Raw genomic sequence first — 17,854 nt, forward strand, 5'->3', positions numbered from 1 at the left:
ACATGGTGTACTTTATACTACTCAGAGGTACATGGTGTACTTTATACTACTCAGAGGTACATGGTGTACTTTATACTACTCAGAGGTACATGGTGTACTTTATACTACTCAGAGGTACATGGTGTACTTTATACTACTCAGAGGTACATGGTGTACTTTATACTACTCAGAGGTACATGGTGTACTTTATACTACTCAGAGGTACATGGTGTACTTTATACTACTCAGAGGTACATGGTGTACTTTATACTAAGAGGTACATGGTGTACTTTATACTAAGAGGTACATGGTGTACTTTATACTACTCAGAGGTACATGGTGTACTTTATACTAAGAGGTACATGGTGTACTTGATACTAAGAGGTACATGGTGTACTTTATACTACTCAGAGGTACATGGTGTACTTGATACTAAGAGGTACATGGTGTACTTTATACTACTAAGAGGTACATGGTGTACTTCATACTAAGAGGTACATGGTGTACTTTATACTACTCAGAGGTACATGGTGTACTTTATACTACTCAGAGGTACATGGTGTACTTTATACTACTCAGAGGTACATGGTGTACTTTATACTAAGAGGTACATGGTGTACTTTATACTCAGAGGTACATGGTGTACTTTATACTAAGAGATACATGGTGTACTTTATACTAAGAGGTACATGGTGTACTTTATACTAAGAGGTACATGGTGTACTTTATACTAAGAGGTACATGGTGTACTTTATACTAAGAGGTACATGGTGTACTTTATACTAAGAGGTACATGGTGTACTTTATACTAAGAGATACATGGTGTACTTTATACTAAGAGGTACATGGTGTACTTTATACTAAGAGATACATGGTGTACTTTATACTAAGAGATACATGGTGTACTTTATACTAAGAGGTACATGGTGTACTTTATACTAAGAGGTACATGGTGTACTTTATACTAAGAGGTACATGGTGTACTTTATACTAAGAGGTACATGGTGTACTTTATACTAAGAGGTACATGGTGTACTTTATACTCAGAGGTACATGGTGTACTTTATACTAAGAGGTACATGGTGTACTTTATACTAAGAGGTACATGGTGTACTTTATACTACTCAGAGGTACATGGTGTACTTTATACTACTCAGAGGTACATGGTGTACTTTATACTCAGAGGTACATGGTGTACTTTATACTACTCAGAGGTACATGGTGTACTTTATACTCAGAGGTACATGGTGTACTTTATACTACTCAGAGGTACATGGTGTACTTTATACTAAGAGGTACATGGTGTACTTTATACTAAGAGGTACATGGTGTACTTTATACTACTCAGAGGTACATGGTGTACTTTATACTACTCAGAGGTACATGGTGTACTTTATACTCAGAGGTACATGGTGTACTTTATACTCAGAGGTACATGGTGTACTTTATACTCAGAGGTACATGGTGTACTTTATACTCAGAGGTACATGGTGTACTTTATACTCAGAGGTACATGGTGTACTTTATACTCAGAGGTACATGGTGTACTTTATACTCAGAGGTACATGGTGTACTTTATACTCAGAGGTACATGGTGTACTTTATACTCAGAGGTACATGGTGTACTTTATACTACTCAGAGGTACATGGTGTACTTTATACTAAGAGGTACATGGTGTACTTTATACTCAGAGGTACATGGTGTACTTTATACTAAGAGGTACATGGTGTACTTTATACTAAGAGGTACATGGTGTACTTTATACTAAGAGGTACATGGTGTACTTTATACTAAGAGGTACATGGTGTACTTTATACTAAGAGGTACATGGTGTACTTTATACTCAGAGGTACATGGTGTACTTTATACTAAGAGGTACATGGTGTACTTTATACTAAGAGGTACATGGTGTACTTTATACTCAGAGGTACATGGTGTACTTTATACTCAGAGGTACATGGTGTACTTTATACTCAGAGGTACATGGTGTACTTTATACTCAGAGGTACATGGTGTACTTTATACTCAGAGGTACATGGTGTACTTTATACTCAGAGGTACATGGTGTACTTTATACTCAGAGGTACATGGTGTACTTTATACTCAGAGGTACATGGTGTACTTTATACTCAGAGGTACATGGTGTACTTTATACTCAGAGGTACATGGTGTACTTTATACTCAGAGGTACATGGTGTACTTTATACTCAGAGGTACATGGTGTACTTTATACTCAGAGGTACATGGTGTACTTTATACTAAGAGGTACATGGTGTACTTTATACTCAGAGGTACATGGTGTACTTTATACTCAGAGGTACATGGTGTACTTTATACTAAGAGGTACATGGTGTACTTTATACTCAGAGGTACATGGTGTACTTTATACTCAGAGGTACATGGTGTACTTTATACTAAGAGGTACATGGTGTACTTTATACTAAGAGGTACATGGTGTACTGGATACTCAGAGGTACATGGTGTACTTTATACTCAGAGGTACATGGTGTACTTTATACTAAGAGGTACATGATGTACTTTATACTAAGAGGTACATGGTGTACTTTATACTCAGAGGTACATGGTGTACTTTATACTCAGAGGTACATGGTGTACTTTATACTAAGAGGTACATGGTGTACTTGATACTCAGAGGTACATGGTGTACTTTATACTAAGAGGTACATGGTGTACTTGATACTCAGAGGTACATGGTGTACTTTATACTAAGAGGTACATGGTGTACTTGATACTAAGAGGTACATGGTGTACTTGATACTAAGAGGTACATGGTGTACTTGATACTAAGAGGTACATGGTGTACTTTATACTAAGAGGTACATGGTGTACTTTATACTAAGAGGTACATGGTGTACTTTATACTAAGAGGTACATGGTGTACTTGATACTAAGAGGTACATGGTGTACTTTATACTAAGAGGTACATGGTGTACTTTATACTAAGAGGTACATGGTGTACTTGATACTCAGAGGTACATGGTGTACTTTATACTAAGAGGTACATGGTGTACTTTATACTACTCAGAGGTACATGGTGTACTTTATACTACTCAGGGGTACATGGTGTACTTTATACTCAGAGGTACATGGTGTACTTTATACTCAGAGGTACATGGTGTACTTTATACTCAGAGGTACATGGTGTACTTTATACTCAGAGGTACATGGTGTACTTTATACTCAGAGGTACATGGTGTACTTTATACTCAGAGGTACATGGTGTACTTTATACTAAGAGGTACATGGTGTACTTTATACTCAGAGGTACATGGTGTACTTTATACTCAGAGGTACATGGTGTACTTTATACTACTCAGAGGTACATGGTGTACTTTATACTCAGAGGTACATGGTGTACTTTATACTCAGAGGTACATGGTGTACTTTATACTAAGAGGTACATGGTGTACTTTATACTCAGAGGTACATGGTGTACTTTATACTAAGAGGTACATGGTGTACTTGATACTCAGAGGTACATGGTGTACTTGATACTCAGAGGTACATGGTGTACTTTATACTCAGAGGTACATGGTGTACTTTATACTAAGAGGTACATGGTGTACTTTATACTCAGAGGTACATGGTGTACTTTATACTCAGAGGTACATGGTGTACTTTATACTCAGAGGTACATGGTGTACTTTATACTCAGAGGTACATGGTGTACTTTATACTAAGAGGTACATGGTGTACTTGATACTAAGAGGTACATGGTGTACTTTATACTAAGAGGTACATGGTGTACTTTATACTAAGAGGTACATGGTGTACTTTATACTAAGAGGTACATGGTGTACTTGATACTCAGAGGTACATGGTGTACTTTATACTAAGAGGTACATGGTGTACTTGATACTAAGAGGTACATGGTGTACTTTATACTCAGAGGTACATGGTGTACTTGATACTCAGAGGTACATGGTGTACTTTATACTCAGAGGTACATGGTGTACTGGATACTCAGAGGTACATGGTGTACTTTATACTAAGAGGTACATGGTGTACTTTATACTAAGAGGTACATGGTGTACTTTATACTAAGAGGTACATGGTGTACTTTATACTAAGAGGTACATGGTGTACTTTATACTCAGAGGTACATGGTGTACTTTATACTAAGAGGTACATGGTGTACTTGATACTAAGAGGTACATGGTGTACTTTATACTCAGAGGTACATGGTGTACTTGATACTAAGAGGTACATGGTGTACTTGATACTAAGAGGTACATGGTGTACTTGATACTAAGAGGTACATGGTGTACTTGATACTAAGAGGTACATGGTGTACTTTATACTAAGAGGTACATGGTGTACTTTATACTAAGAGGTACATGGTGTACTTTATACTAACCCGTGTCCTGCTCTGTGCAGCTGAGAGTTACTCCAACCCTTTGGCCCCTGAGGGCCACGAGCTGGACGACCACCGAGCCGCCGCCCAGTGAGTGTTGTACTAGTACACGGTCAGAGCGTTGCTGTACTGCTCTGTAGTACTGCTCTGTAGTACTGCTCTGTAGTACTCTGTACTCACCTCGCTCCTCTGCAGGTCCAAACTCACCAATGACGACTTCAGAAAGCTGCTGATGACGCCGAGGGCGACGCCCTCCTCGGCCCCGCCCTCCAAGTCCAGACAGCATGAGTGAGTGACTGGTGATGAAGAGGAGGATGGGGATGATGAAGACACTAATGAGGATGATGATGATTTCCCCAGAATGCCGAGGGATTACAACGAGGACGAGGATCCCGCGGCGAGGAGGAGGAAGAAGAAGAGGTGCCGTATGGATCCTCTGAGCGCCGCCACGGCCTCAACGGCCTCAACGGCCTCAACGGCCTCAACGGCCTCAACGACTCGCTTCTCATTGCAGTTACTATGCGAAGCTCCGGCAGCAGGAGGTGGAGCGCGAGAGAGAGCTGGCCGAGAAGTACCGCGACCGCGCGCGCGAGCGCCGCGACGGCGTCAACAAGGACTACGAAGAGACGGAGCTGATCAGCACCACGGCCAACTACCGGGCCGTAGGCCCCACCGCGGAGGCGTGAGTCATGCTAAGCTAACAGCTAACGACAGAGCTGTAGGCCCCACCGCGGAGGCGTGAGTCATGCTAAGCTAACAGCGCGGCTAGCTGTCGTTATATGTTTTCTTCCAGAGACAAGTCGGCAGCAGAGAAGCGGCGTCAGCTGATCCAGGAGTCCAAGTTTCTGGGAGGCGACATGGAGCACACTCACCTGGTGAAAGGGCTGGACTTCGCCCTGCTGCAGAAGGTACGCTCATCCTGCTGCTGCTACATGTGGACTACGCTCATCCTGTGTGTGTTCCAGGTGAGAGCTGAAATCACCAGTAAAGAGAAAGAAGAAGAAGATATGATGGAGAAAGTGCAGAAAGAGGCAAAGTAGGAAACCAGATATATTACTTAATAACCAATGGTTTCAATCTTTAAGTGTTTGACCTGTCTGTCTGACCTTTGACCTGTCCGTCTCTCAGAAAAGACGTGGAGCCGGAAGAGAAGATCGAGTTTAAGACTCGTCTTGGTGAGTCTACGCACACCTGTGTGTCAGTGGTCTTTCCTCTCTACCTGTGTGTCAGTGGTCTTTCCTCTCTACCTGTGTGTCAGTGGTCTTTCCTCTCTACCTGTGTGTCAGTGGTCTTTCCTCTATACGTGTGTCAGTGGTCTTTCCTCTCTACCTGTGTGTCAGTGGTCTTTCCTCTATACGTGTGTCAGTGGTCTTTCTTCTCTACCTGTGTGTCAGTGGTCTTTCCTCCATACCTGTGTGTCAGTGGTCTTTCCTCTCTACCTGTGTGTCAGTGGTCTTTCCTCTCTACCTGTGTGTCAGTGGTCTTTCTTCTCTACCTGTGTGTCAGTGGTATTTCCTCTATACCTGTGTGTCAGTGGTCTTTCCTCTCTACCTGCGTGTCAGTGGTCTTTCCTCTCTACCTGTGTGTCAGTGGTCTTTCCTCCATACCTGTGTGTCAGTGGTCTTTCCTCTCTACCTGTGTGTCAGTGGTCTTTCCTCTCTACCTGTGTGTCAGTGGTCTTTCTTCTCTACCTGTGTGTCAGTGGTCTTTCCTCTATAACTGTGTGTCAGTGGTCTTTCCTCTATACGTGTGTCAGTGGTCTTTCTTCTCTACCTGTGTGTCAGTGGTCTTTCCTCCATACCTGTGTGTCAGTGGTCTTTCCTCTCTACCTGTGTGTCAGTGGTCTTTCCTCTCTACCTGTGTGTCAGTGGTCTTTCTTCTCTACCTGTGTGTCAGTGGTATTTCCTCTATACCTGTGTGTCAGTGGTCTTTCCTCTCTACCTGCGTGTCAGTGGTCTTTCCTCTCTACCTGTGTGTCAGTGGTCTTTCCTCTATACGTGTGTCAGTGGTCTTTCCTCTACCTGTGTGTCAGTGGACTTTCCTCTATACGTGTGTCAGTGGTCTTTCCTCTATACGTGTGTCAGTGGTCTTTCCTCTCTACCTGTGTGTCAGTGGTCTTTCCTCTCTACCTGTGTGTCAGTGGTCTGTCCTCTATACGTGTGTGTCAGTGGTCTTTCCTCTCTACCTGTGTGTCAGTGGTCTTTCCTCTCTACCTGTGTGTCAGTGGTCTTTCCTCTCTACCTGTGTGTCAGTGGTCTTTCCTCTCTACCTGTGTGTCAGTGGACTTTCCTCTATACGTGTGTCAGTGGTCTTTCCTCTCTACCTGTGTGTCAGTGGTCTTTCCTCCATACCTGTGTCAGTGGTCTTTCATCTCTACCTGTGTGTCAGTGGTCTATCCTCTCTAACTGTGTGTCAGTGGTCTTTCCTCTCTAACTGTGTGTCAGTGGTCTTTCCTCTCTACCTGTGTGTCAGTGGTCTTTCCTCCATACCTGTGTGTCAGTGGTCTTTCCTCTATACCGGCGTGTCAGTGGTCTTTCCTCTATACCTGCGTGTCAGTGGTCTTTCCTCTATACGTGTGTGTCAGTGGTCATTCCTCCATACCTGTGTGTCAGTGGTCTTTCCTCTCTACCTGTGTGTCAGTGGTCTTTCCTCTCTACCTGTGTGTCAGTGGTCTTTCCTCTCTACCTGTGTGTCAGTGGTCTTTCCTCCATACCTGTGTGTCAGTGGTCTTTCCTCTCTACCTGTGTCAGTGGTCTTTCCTCTATACGTGTGTCAGTGGTCTTTCCTCTCTACCTGTGTGTCAGTGGTCTTTCCTCTCTACCTGTGTGTCAGTGGTCTTTCCTCTCTACCTGTGTGTCAGTGGTCTTTCCTCCATACCTGTGTGTCAGTGGTCTTTCCTCTCTACCTGTGTGTCAGTGGTCTTTCCTCCATACCTGTGTCAGTGGTCTTTCCTCTCTACCTGTGTGTCAGTGGTCTTTCCTCTATACGTGTGTCAGTTGTCTTTCCTCTATACGTGTGTCAGTGGTCTTTCCTATCTACCTGTGTGTCAGTGGTCTTTCCTCTATACCTGTGTGTCAGTGGTCTATCCTCTCTACCTGTGTGTCAGTGGTCTTTCCTCTCTACCTGTGTGTCAGTGGTCTTTCCTCTCTACCTGTGTGTCAGTGGTCTATCCTCTCTACCTGTGTGTCAGTGGTCTTTCCTCTCTACCTGTGTGTCAGTGGTCTATCCTCTCTACCTGTGTGTCAGTGGTCTTTCCTCCATACCTGTGTGTCAGTGGTCTTTCCTCTCTACCTGTGTGTCAGTGGTCTTTCCTCTCTAACTGTGTGTCAGTGGTCTTTCCTCTCTACCTGTGTGTCAGTGGTCTTTCCTCTATATGTGTGTCAGTGGTCTTTCCTCTCTACCTGTGTGTCAGTGGTCTTTCCTCTATACGTGTGTCAGTGGTCTTTCCTCCATACCTGTGTGTCAGTGGTCTTTCCTCCATACCTGTGTGTCAGTGGTCTATCCTCTCTACCTGTGTGTCAGTGGTCTTTCCTCTCTACCTGTGTGTCAGTGGTCTTTCCTCTCTACCTGTGTGTCAGTGGTCTTTCCTCTATACGTGTGTCAGTGGTCTTTCCTCTCTACCTGTGTGTCAGTGGTCTTTCCTCCATACCTGTGTGTCAGTGGTCTTTCCTCTATACCTGTGTGTCAGTGGTCTTTCCTCTATACCTGTGTGTCAGTGGTCTTTCCTCTCTACCTGTGTGTCAGTGTTCTTTCCTCTATACGTGTGTCAGTGGTCTTTCCTCTATACCTGTGTGTCAGTGGTCTTTCCTCTATACGTGTGTCAGTGGTCTTTCTTCTCTACCTGTGTGTCAGTGGTCTTTCCTCCATACCTGTGTGTCAGTGGTCTTTCCTCTCTACCTGTGTGTCAGTGGTCTTTCCTCTCTACCTGTGTGTCAGTGGTCTTTCTTCTCTACCTGTGTGTCAGTGGTCTTTCCTCTCTAACTGTGTGTCAGTGGTCTTTCCTCTTTAACTGTGTGTCAGTGGTCTTTCCTCTCTACCTGTGTGTCAGTGGTCTTTCCTCTATACGTGTGTCAGTGGTCTTTCCTCTCTACCTGTGTGTCAGTGGTCTTTCCTCTATACGTGTGTCAGTGGTCTTTCCTCCATACCTGTGTGTCAGTGGTCTTTCCTCTATACGTGTGTCAGTGGTCTTTCCTCCATACCTGTGTGTCAGTGGTCTTTCCTCTCTACCTGTGTGTCAGTGGTCTTTCCTCTATACCTGTGTGTCAGTGGTCTTTCCTCTCTACCTGTGTGTCAGTGTTCTTCCTCCTCCATACCTGTGTCAGTGGTCTTTCCTCTCTACCTGTGTGTCAGTGGTCTTTCCTCTATACCTGTGTGTCAGTGGTCTTTCCTCTCTACCTGTGTGTCAGTGTTCTTTCCTCTATACGTGTGTCAGTGGTCTTTCCTCTCTACCTGTGTGTCAGTGGTCTTTCCTCCATACCTGTGTGTCAGTGGTCTTTCCTCCATACCTGTGTGTCAGTGGTCTTTCCTCTATACGTGTGTCAGTGGTCTTTCCTTACCTGTGTGTCAGTGGTCTTTCCTCTATACGTGTGTCAGTGGTCTTTCCTCTCTACCTGTGTGTCAGTGGTCTTTCCTCCATACCTGTGTGTCAGTGGTCTTTCCTCTCTACCTGTGTGTCAGTGGTCTTTCCTCTCTACCTGTGTGTCAGTGTTCTTTCCTCTATACGTGTGTCAGTGGTCTTTCCTCTATACCTGTGTGTCAGTGGTCTTTCCTCTATACGTGTGTCAGTGGTCTTTCTTCTCTACCTGTGTGTCAGTGGTCTTTCCTCCATACCTGTGTGTCAGTGGTCTTTCCTCTCTACCTGTGTGTCAGTGGTCTTTCCTCTCTACCTGTGTGTCAGTGGTCTTTCTTCTCTACCTGTGTGTCAGTGGTCTTTCCTCTCTACCTGTGTGTCAGTGGTCTTTCCTCTCTACCTGTGTGTCAGTGGTCTATCCTCTCTACCTGTGTGTCAGTGGTCTATCCTCTCTACCTGTGTGTCAGTGGTCTTTCCTCTATACCTGTGTGTCAGTGGTCTTTCCTCTATACGTGTGTCAGTGGTCTATCCTCTCTACCTGTGTGTCAGTGGTCTATCCTCTCTACCTGTGTGTCAGTGGTCTTTCCTCTATACCTGTGTGTCAGTGGTCTTTCCTCTCTACCTGCGTGTCAGTGGTCTTTCCTCTCTACCTGCGTGTCAGTGGTCTATCCTCTCTACCTGTGTGTCAGTGGTCTTTCCTCTATACCTGTGTGTCAGTGGTCTTTCCTCTCTACCTGCGTGTCAGTGGTCTTTCCTCTCTACCTGTGTGTCAGTGGTCTTTCCTCCATGTCAGTGGGCTTAGGGTGCCAGTGATGATGGTCATCATGTACTAAGCCCCGCCCCTGTGGTGGCGGTCGCTAAGCCCCGCCCCTGTGGTGGCGGTCACTAAGCCCCGCCCCTGTCTCCAGGCAGGAACATCTACCGCGTGGTGTTCCGGACCGGCGGCGCCGAGCGCAACGAGCTGTTCCTGCCGGGCCGCACGGCCTACGTGGTGGACCTGGACGACGAGTTCACCGACACCGACATCCCCACCACGCTCATCCGGAGCAAGGCCGACTGCCCCAGCATGGAGGTACCCGTCTGTCTGCCTCACCATGTCTGTCTCACCATGTCTGTCTCACCATGTCTGTCTCACCATGTCTGTCTCACCATGTCTGTCTCACCATGTCTGTCTGTCTCACCATGTCTGTCTGTCTCACCATGTCTGTCTGTCTCACCATGTCCGTCTGTCTCACCATGTCTGTCTCACCATGTCTGTCTGTCTCACCATGTCTGTCTGTCTGTCTCACCATGTCTGTCCGTCTGTCTCACCATGTCCGTCTGTCTCACCATGTCCGTCTGTCTCACCATGTCCGTCTGTCTCTCTGTCTTGTCTCTCTCTCCTCAGGCTCAGACGACTCTCACCACCAACGACATCGTGATCTCCAAGCTGACTCAGATCCTGTCTTACCTGAGACAAGGGACCCGGCACAAGAAGGTCAAGAGGAAGGACAAAGGTGAGAGGAGGGGAGAGGAGGGGGGGAGAGGAGGAGAGGAGGAGAGGGGAAAGGGACCCGGCACAAGAAGGTCAAGAGGAAGGACAAAGGGGAGGGGAGGAGGGGAGGGGAGAGGAGGAGAGGAGGAGAGGGGAAAGGGACCCGGCACAAGAAGGTCAAGAGGAAGGACAAAGGTGAGGAGGAGGAGACATACGAGCAGCCTATTACTCTGTCTACTCGGTATACTCTGTGTACTCGGTGTACTCTGTGTACTGTGTGTACTCTGTGTACTGTGTGTACTCAGTGTACTGTGTGTACTCAGTGTACTCTGTGTACTTGTACTTCCTGTGCTTCAGGGAAGCTGGAGGACAAACGGGCTCCTGAAGCTGATCTCAGGTCAGTTCAACAACTCTTCTTCTTCTTCTGTGGTGCAGAACCCGTCTCACTGTCTCTGTGTTGCAGCATCTTTGAGGACATCGGGGACTACATCCCGTCCTCCACCTCCAAGCCTCCCAAAGACAAGGACCGACACCGGGAGAGGGAGAGGGAGAGGGAGAAGGAGAAGGAGAAGGAGAGGGAGAGGGAGAGGGAGAGGGAGAAGGAGAGGGAGAGGGAGAAGGAGAGGGAGAAGGAGAGGGAGAGGGAGAAGGAGGAAGACGGCAAGAGCAGGAGACACAGTTACTTTGAGAAGCCTCGAGGAGACGAGCAGCAGGTCGGTCATCATCAATATGTTGTTGTTGTTGTTGTTTACACGCATCATAAACACAAGCCCTACATTTGGACAGCTGCTCTCTAGCGCCCCCAGTCTGCCCGGCGAAGCTCCTCGCCCAGAAGGTCCACTTGGACCTGCTCCCCTAAGCTCCGCCTACTTTGATTTTCGGCCATTTTGAATTTAGTGAGAAACCCATGCTGGGCGAGTTCTCCACAACATGAGAAACACATAAACACAACATGAGAAACACAAACACAACATGAGAAACACATAAACACAACATGAGAAACACACAAACAACATGAGAAACACATAAACACAACATGAGAAACACAACATGAGAAACAAATAAACACAACATGAGAAACACAAACAACATGAGAAACGCATAAACACAACATGAGAAACACAAACACAACATGAGAAACACACAAACACAACATGAGAAACACATAAACACAACATGATAAACACACAAACACAACATGAGAAACACATGAACACAACATGAGAAACACATGAACACAACATGAGAAACACACAAACACAACATGAGAAACACATAAACACAACATGAGAAACACATAAACACAACATGAGAAACACATAAACACAACATGAGAAACACATAAACACAACATGAGAAACACAAACACAACATGAGAAACACACGAACACAACATGAGAAACACACGAACACAACATGAGAAACACATAAACACAACATGAGAAACACATAACACAACATGAGAAACATATAACACAACATGAGAACATGAACACATGAGAAACACATGAACACAACATGAGAAACACATGAACACAACATGAGAAACACATAAACACAACATGAGAAACACATAAACACAACATGAGAAACACATGAACACAACATGAGAAACACAAACACAACATGAGAAACACAAACACAACATGAGAAACACATAAACACAACATGAGAAACACATAAACACAACATGAGAAACACATGAACACAACATGAGAAACACATGAACACAACATGAGAAACACATGAACACAACATGAGAAACACATAAACACAACATGAGAAACACACAAACACAACATGAGAAACACACAAACACAACATGAGAAACACATAAACACAACATGAGAAACACACAAACACAACATGAGAAACAAATGAACACAACATGAGAAACACAACATGGGGAACACACAAACACAACATGAGAAACACAACATGAGAAACACACAAACACATGAGAAACACATAAACACAACATGAGAAACACATAACACAACATGAGAAACACATAAACACAACATGAGAACACACATAATGACACAACATGAGAACACAAACATGAGAAACACAACATGGGGAACACACAAACACAACATGAGAAACACAACATGAGAAACACACAAACACAACATGAGAAACGCACAAACACAACATGAGAAACACATAAACACAACATGAGAAACACATAAACACAACATGAGAAACACACAAACACAACATGAGAAACACAACATGAGAAACTCATAAACACAACATGAGAAACACATAAACACAACATGAGAAACACATAAACACAACATGAGAAACACAAACACAACATGAGAAACAAATGAACACAACATGAGAAACACAACATGGGGAACACACAAACACAACATGAGAAACACATGAACACAACATGAGAAACACATAAACACAACATGAGAAACACATAAACACAACATGAGAAACACAACATGAGAAACAAATGAACACAACATGAGAAACACAACATGAGGAACACAACATGAGAAACACATGAAACAAATGAAACATGAACACAACATGAGAAACACATAAACACAACATGAGAAACACATGAACACAACATGAGAAACACATAAACACAACATGAGAAACACAACATGAGAAACACATGAACACAACACATGAACACAACATGAGAAACACAACATGAGAAACACACAAACACAACATGAGAAACACATAAACACAACATGAGAAACACATAAAGACAACATGAGAAACACAAACACAACATGAGAAACACATGAACACAACATGAGAAACACACAAACACAATATGAGAAACACATGAACACAATATGAGAAACACAACATGAGAAACACATGAACACAACATGAGAAACACATGAACACAATATGAGAAACACAACATGAGAAACACATGAACACAACATGAGAAACACACAAACACAACATGAGAAACACATAAACACAACATGAGAAACACATAAACACAACATGAGAAACACATAAACACAACATGAGAAACACAAACATGAGAAACACAACATGAGAAACATGAGAACATGAACACAACATGAGAAACACATGAACACAACATGAGAAACACATAAACACAACATGAGAAACACATGAACACAACATGAGAAACACATGAACACAACATGAGAAACACATAAACACAACATGAGAAACACAACATGAGAAACACATGAACACAACATGAGAAACACATGAACACAATATGAGAAACACACGAACACATGAGACAACATGAGAAACACAAACACAACATGAGAAACACAAACACAACATGAGAAACACATGAACACAACATGAGAAACACATGAACACAATATGAGAAACACAACATGAGAAACACATGAACACAACATGAGAAACACATAAACACAACATGAGAAACACAACATGAGAAACACACAAACACAACATGAGAAAAACACAACATGAGAAACACACAAACACAACATGAGAAACACATGAACACAACACATGAACACAACATGAGAAACACAACATGAGAAACACACAAACACAACATGAGAAACACATGAACACAACATGAGAAACACATGAACACAACATGAGAAACACATAAACACAACATGAGAAACACATGAACACAACATGAGAAACACATGAACACAACATGAGAAACACATGAACACAACATGAGAAACACATAAACACAACATGAGAAACATAAACACAACATGAGAAACAAATGAACACAACATGAGAAACACAACATGAGGAACACATGAACACAACATGAGAAACACATAAACACAACATGAGAAACACAACATGAGAAACACACAAACACAACATGAGAAACACATGAACACAACACATGAACACAACATGAGAAACACAACATGAGAAACACATGAACACAACATGAGAAACACAACATGAGAAACACATAAACACAACATGAGAAACACAACATGAGAAACACATAAACACAACATGAGAAACACAACATGAGAAACACATCAACACAACATGAGAAACACACAAACACAACATGAGAAACACAAACACAACATGAGAAACACATAAACACAACATGAGAAACACATGAACACAACATGAGAAACACATGAACACAATATGAGAAACACAACATGAGAAACACATGAACACAACATGAGAAACACATAAACACAACATGAGAAACACATGAACACAACATGAGGAAGACATGAACACAACATGAGAAACACATGAACACAACATGAGAAACACATGAACACAACATGAGAAACACAACATGAGAAACACATAAACACAACATGAGAAACACACAAACACAACATGAGAAACACATGAACACAACATGAGAAACACATGAACACAACATGAGAAACACACAAACACAACATGAGAAACACATAAACACAACATGAGAAACACATAAAGACAACATGAGAAACACAAACACAACATGAGAAACACAAACACAACATGAGAAACACACAAACACAATATGAGAAACACAACATGAGAAACACATGAACACAATATGAGAAACACAACATGAGAAACACATGAACACAACATGAGAAACACATGAACACAACATGAGGAAGACATGAACACAACATGAGAAACACATGAACACAACATGAGAAACACAACATGAGAAACACAACATGAGAAACACATGAACACAACATGAGAAACACAACATGAGAAACACATCAACACAACATGAGAAACACAACATGAGGAAAACATGATCACAACATGAGGAACACATGAACACAACATGAGAAACACATGAACACAACATGAGAAACACATGAACACAACATGAGAAACACATAAACACAACATGAGAAACACATCAACACAACATGAGAAACACAACATGAGGAACACATGTACACAACATGAGAAACACAACATGAGGAACACATAAACACAACATGAGAAACACATAAACACAACATGAGAAACACATAAACACAACATCATGAACACATGAGAAACACAACATGAGGAACACATGAACACAACATGAGAAACACATGAACACAACATGAGAAACACATCAACACAACATGAGAAACACATAAACACAACATGAGAAACACACAAACACAACATGAGGAACACATGAACACAACATGAGGAACACATAAACACAACATGAGAAACACATAAACACAACATGAGAAACACATAAACACAACATCATGAACACATGAGAAACACAACATGAGGAACACATGAACACAACATGAGAAACACATAAACACAACATGAGAAACACACAAACACAACATGAGAAACACATGAACACAACATGAGAAACACATCAACACAACCTCTCAGCGCCCCCTAGTGGCGCAGATGAGCCAAGACGTTCATCGCTGCTCGCAGCTTTGACGTTTATTATTGTTACTGACGCTACCTGTCTGTGTACCTGACTACCTGTCTGTCTGTGTACCTGTCTACAGGTGCTGGAGGTGGATGACGGTAAATACTATCAGTTATTACACGTGTGTGTGTATATATTACATACAGACACATTTGGATATTATATTTCTAGCACATATCCAATGAGCCGCTGGTTAACTCGGGGAGGGTCTGGGCCAACAGGTCCTGGATCAGTTCGAGACCAGATCAAGATCATCAATGAGAAGTTTGCAGGAGCAGCAGGCAGCCAATGGCCGGGCCAGGAGCCATATCCTCTTTTATATATATATATATATATACTGTGTACTGTGTGTGTATACGCTGTACTGTGGATATATGTACTGTGTACTCTAGTATTGGTCCTTAACCAGTCTGAACTGGTTCTCAGAGGAGAGACGGTAAAGAGCAACTGGGAGATTTCTTTGGAGGATCCAACTCGTATGCAGAGTGTTACCCCGCTACGTAAGATATACACACATGTTCTGTGTGTATATATGTATATATATATACACACATATATATGTATATAGAAGAACGTAGTCCTTCATGTACTTCCAACCTGTCTGTGTACAGGATGGACGACCTGGCTGTGGACAGTGATGAGGAGGTGGACTACAGTAAGATGGACCAGGTACCCTTTAAACCTTCATGACCTGGACCGTGTCTGTCATCACCCCCTAGTGCTCTGGGACTAGAGCACTAGTCCCAGAGCACTAGTCCCAGAGCACTAGTCCCAGAGCACTAGTCCCTGTGTTCCTGTGTATTTCAGGGCAACAAGAAGGGGCCTCTGGGCCGCTGGGACTTTGACACTCAGGAGGAGTACTCTGATTATATGAACAACAAGGAGGCGCTGCCAAAGTACGTCTGGTCTTTGTTCCTCTCGCGGTGATGATGATGGTGATGAAGGCGATGATGAAGATGAGTTGTTCCTGCAGGGCTGCCTTCCAGTACGGCATCAAGATGTCTGAGGGCAGGAAGACTCGCCGCTTCAAAGAGACCAATGAGAAGGCAGAACTGGACCGCCAGTGGAAGAAGATCAGTGCTGTGAGTTCTCTATGACGTCACCATGAGGTCACTAATAGGTCACGATGAGGTCACTATGACGTCATCAAGAGATCACCATGAGGTCACTATGACATCACCATGAGGTCACAATGACGTCATCAAGAGGTCACTATGACGTCAACAAGAGGTCACTGACGTCACCATGAGGTCATCAAGAGGTCACTATGACGTCACCATGAGGTCATCAAGAGGTCACTATGACGTCACCATGAGGTCACTATGACGTCATCAAGAGATCACCATGAGGTCATCAAGAGGTCACTATGACATCACCATGAGGTCACAATGACGTCATCAAGAGGTCACTATGACGTCAACAAGAGGTCACTGACGTCACCATGAGGTCATCAAGAGGTCACTATGACGTCACCATGAGGTCATCAAGAGGTCACTATGACGTCACCAATAGGTCACGATGAGGTCACTATGACGTCATCAAGGTCACCATGAGGTCATCAAGAGGTCACTATGACGCCACCAAGAGGTCACCAAAAGGTCACCAAGAGGTCACAATGAGGTCACTATGACGTCACCGTGAGGTCACGATGACGTCACCATGAGGTCATCAAGAGGTCACTGAGGTCACGATGACGTCACCATGAGGTCACGATGACGTCACCATGAGGTCACTATGACGTCACCAATAGGTCACGATGAGGTCACTATGACGTCATCAAGAGGTCACTATGACGTCACGATGACGTCACCAAGAGGTCACTATGACGTCATCAAGAGGTCACCATGAGGTCATCAAGAGGTCACTATGACGTCACCAAGAGGTCACTATGACGTCACCATGAGGTCACTATGACGTCACCATGAGGTCATCAAGAGGTCACTATGACGTCACCATGAGGTCACTGACGTCACCATGAGGTCATCAAGAGGTGACTATGACGTCACCAAGAGGTCACTATGACGTCACCATGAGGTCACTATGACGTCATCATG

General features: G+C 43.6%; 1 protein-coding gene across 1 annotated transcript in view; it reads left to right on the forward strand.

The window, feature by feature from the left end:
• The window catches only part of ik (IK cytokine), a 55,938-nt gene that overhangs the window by 1,273 nt on the left and 36,811 nt on the right, over positions 1 to 17,854 (forward strand). Inside the window, exons 2-18 of the mRNA XM_056414125.1 lie at positions 4,379 to 4,445; positions 4,551 to 4,643; positions 4,716 to 4,775; positions 4,870 to 5,037; positions 5,149 to 5,263; positions 5,321 to 5,391; positions 5,484 to 5,530; positions 9,834 to 9,997; positions 10,313 to 10,421; positions 10,757 to 10,796; positions 10,863 to 11,112; positions 15,880 to 15,898; positions 16,022 to 16,105; positions 16,216 to 16,300; positions 16,412 to 16,469; positions 16,608 to 16,696; positions 16,774 to 16,882. Coding sequence (XP_056270100.1) covers positions 4,379 to 4,445; positions 4,551 to 4,643; positions 4,716 to 4,775; positions 4,870 to 5,037; positions 5,149 to 5,263; positions 5,321 to 5,391; positions 5,484 to 5,530; positions 9,834 to 9,997; positions 10,313 to 10,421; positions 10,757 to 10,796; positions 10,863 to 11,112; positions 15,880 to 15,898; positions 16,022 to 16,105; positions 16,216 to 16,300; positions 16,412 to 16,469; positions 16,608 to 16,696; positions 16,774 to 16,882 — 1,628 coding nt within the window. The remainder of the gene's footprint in view (positions 1 to 4,378; positions 4,446 to 4,550; positions 4,644 to 4,715; positions 4,776 to 4,869; positions 5,038 to 5,148; positions 5,264 to 5,320; positions 5,392 to 5,483; positions 5,531 to 9,833; positions 9,998 to 10,312; positions 10,422 to 10,756; positions 10,797 to 10,862; positions 11,113 to 15,879; positions 15,899 to 16,021; positions 16,106 to 16,215; positions 16,301 to 16,411; positions 16,470 to 16,607; positions 16,697 to 16,773; positions 16,883 to 17,854) is intronic.

Source organism: Pseudoliparis swirei, chromosome 5 (assembly GCF_029220125.1).
Source record: "Pseudoliparis swirei isolate HS2019 ecotype Mariana Trench chromosome 5, NWPU_hadal_v1, whole genome shotgun sequence".
Classification (NCBI taxonomy): domain Eukaryota; kingdom Metazoa; phylum Chordata; class Actinopteri; order Perciformes; family Liparidae; genus Pseudoliparis; species Pseudoliparis swirei.